Source organism: Mandrillus leucophaeus, unplaced genomic scaffold (genome assembly GCF_000951045.1).
Source record: "Mandrillus leucophaeus isolate KB7577 unplaced genomic scaffold, Mleu.le_1.0 Scaffold1080, whole genome shotgun sequence".
NCBI classification, from domain to species: Eukaryota; Metazoa; Chordata; class Mammalia; order Primates; family Cercopithecidae; genus Mandrillus; species Mandrillus leucophaeus.
The window spans coordinates 705477-708689 of NW_012098988.1; the positions used below are offsets into that span (position 1 = coordinate 705477).

At 34.9% G+C, this 3213-nt stretch overlaps 1 protein-coding gene across 1 annotated transcript; it reads left to right on the forward strand.

Annotated features, from left to right (window-relative positions):
• Positions 1 to 1259: 1259 nt before the first annotated feature.
• Positions 1260 to 2210, forward strand: LOC105544420 (olfactory receptor 5K4). The gene has a single exon (XM_011986910.1). The coding sequence runs from the start codon at positions 1260 to 1262 to the stop codon at positions 2208 to 2210; it is 951 nt and encodes a 316-aa protein (XP_011842300.1).
• Positions 2211 to 3213: the final 1003 nt, after the last annotated feature.

The following is a 3213-nucleotide window of genomic DNA, read 5'->3' on the forward strand; positions in this document are numbered from 1 at the left end:
GCTTAAGTAAATAAATGGAGAGCCTCCATGGAGCTCACCGAAAATGAAGACGTTAGTTTCTATGAGAGATGTTTGAGTGAAGACAAAATAGATATTTACCATGAAGAATATTCACACTGTGAGTGGAGGCTTTGCAACCAAATCTTACAATGTTAGACATGCACGTAAAACTCTTAAAACTAGATACAGTATTAGGATAAGTGTGTGATTAAGAGTAATAGCCCCTTGAGAAATTTGTCATACCAAGATTGGAATAGTATCTAGAATATGTTGAAATGAATATAAAATGTTATCCAATACAATTATTAAGAACACCTATAGATGTTTCATATTCTTATCCTCTCTAAAAGGATGAGTAGATATTTCTTTTTTTTTTCTTTTCTTCTTCTTTTTTTTTTTCTTTTCTTCTTCTTTTTTTTTTCTTGAGACGGAGTCTTGCTCTGTTGCCCAGGCTGGAGTGCAGTAGCCAGATCTCGACTCACTGCAAGCTCCACCTTGAACGCAAGGTTTAAGTGATTCTCCTGCATCAGCCTTGTGAGTAGCTGAGATTACAGGTGGGCACCACCACACCCAGCTAATTTTTGTATTTTTAATAGAGATGGGATTTCACCATGTTGGTCAGGCTTGTCCCGAACTCCTGACCTCGTGGTCCGCCTGCCTCAGCCTCCACAAGTGCTGGGATTACAGGCATAAGCCACTGCGCCCAGCCTGATATTTCTAAAAATATGCATTGGTGACCTTATCTGGAAAGGGTTACTAAGCTAGCAAAAGCATTCTTCAAACTCACTGTGTTTGTGTGCAATTTTTAAAATGTAAACATTTAAAATGCCTAAAGAGTAATTCATTTTAAGCATCACATTGATCCAATAGGATATGATTTAAAACTTGTTTATTTTTTTCCTAGAGGAAAAGATACCATAAGAAAATGTCTTTTTAATTTTGGAAATGGAAAATTATATGTACTGACCATAAATTTTACATCACCATAGGATAATTCATGCAGATAAAGCTTTCCTGCCCTAGGAATTCACACAGATATTTTCAGACAAGTCCTGTGTGCACAATCCATGATATTTTTTTCTCACTTGATGTGACCTACAGTGAGTGTGCTAGTGTTCAGGAGATGGCACAGGATGATTTGAAGAAGACTTTCTTCCCTTTTGTATACAGGGAAGTTATAGGGAGAAAATTGGAAACATTCTGCCTTAGAATCTCAGTTAAATTTCTTTACAATTTATGTCTCTGCAGAGAAGCCAGGAATGGCTAAGGAAAATCACTCCTTAGCAGCTGAGTTTATCCTCATAGGATTTACAAATTATCCAGAGCTGAAGATGCTTCTGTTTGTGGTGTTCTCTGCCATCTATCTGGTCACCATGGTGGGGAATCTTGGTCTGGTGGCATTAATTTATGTAGAGCGCCATCTTCACACACCAATGTACATCTTTCTGGGCAACCTGGCTCTGATGGATTCCTGCTGTTCCTGTGCTGTTACCCCCAAGATGTTAGAGAATTTCTTTTCTGAGGAGAGAATTATTTCCCTGTATCAATGTATGGCACAATTTTATTTTCTCTGTCTTGCTGAAACCACAGACTGCTTTCTTCTGGCGGCAATGGCCTATGACCGCTATGTGGCCATATGCCACCCACTGCAGTACCACATCATGATGTCCAAGCCACTCTGCATTCAGATGACCGCAGGGGCCTTCATAGCTGGAAACCTGCATTCCATGATTCATGGAGGGCTTCTGATAAGGTTAACTTTCTGCAGGTCTAATAAAATTGACCACTTTTTTTGTGATATTCTTCCACTGTATAGACTCTCCTGTACTGATCCTTCTATTAACGAACTAATGATATACATTTTTTCAATACCAATTCAAATCTTTACCATTGCTACTGTCTTGATCTCTTATCTATGCATCCTTTTGACTATTTTCAAAATGAAATCCAAGGAGGGAAGAGGTAAAGCATTTTCTACCTGTGCATCCCACTTTCTCTCTGTCTCAATATTTTACATTTGTCTTCTCATGTATATTCGACCATTTGAAGAAGCAGATAAAGATATACCGGTGGCAATATTTTATACAATAGTAATCCCATTACTAAACCCTTTTATTTATAGTCTGAGAAATAAGGAGGTGATAAATGTTCTTAAAAAAATGATGAGGAATTATAACATTCTTGAACAAACTTGCTCTATAGCAAATTGATTTTTAAATTTATTAAAATGCTTTCATAAACAGGGAACACAGAAAAATTAATATGTTATTTTACACAAAATGTAAGCCTCTAAATCATTAGGCTATGTTTGTTTAAAAAATATATCAATGGAATTTCAAAATTGTTTGACAAATCTTTATCCAAATTCCACAACCAGAATGAATCAAGGGAAACTCACTGGTAACTGTTATTACTACCTTTCACGACTCTCATGGAATTGTCAGAGAGTATTATCCTAAACCTCAATTAATCAACATAGCATGAAAGTTAAATGTTTAAATATGTACAAGAGTCTTCTCTGATTAATGTTTCCTAGTTAATGGAAGACATTATATCCAATCATATGTAGAGTGTTTGAAACATTTAAAATTTCCTGGCAAAAAAGTGAAATGGTAGTTTTATATCAGAAAACTGACCTGACAGACACATATGTATTACTTTAGAGTGGAAAAGACTAGAAGCAAAGTAACTGCAGTAATTTATATTTAAGGTAATGAAGTTTTATTTAGGTAAGATTCCAAGAATGAAAAAAATAGAATGAAAAGGAACACACACACACACAGACACAGACACACACATACACACACACACAGAGGCTCACTCACAAAATATTCTATTTTGCAGAATAATTAACAGCGACTTATAACAAATTGGACAGAGTAGATTAAGGTCTGCTTTAACCAGAAACATAATTAAGGTCCTTTTCATTCTTGAAGGCATCAACTATGTTTTTTGCTATGTATTATAAAACTGCAGGTTACATATTAAACACTCATCAAACATTTTAAAACATATTGATAATGACATTGTTTTATTTTTGAGTAATGGTAAACTGTACCAATATTTTATGTGTTTATTGACCATTTTTACTTTTATGAATTGTCATTTTTGCTTTGTCTTTTTTATTTCTTATTTATATCATTGTTTTCAGAGAAAAGTCATCACAACTATTTGTTGCAAATAATTCCTCTGTGGGTTGATAGTGTTAGTATT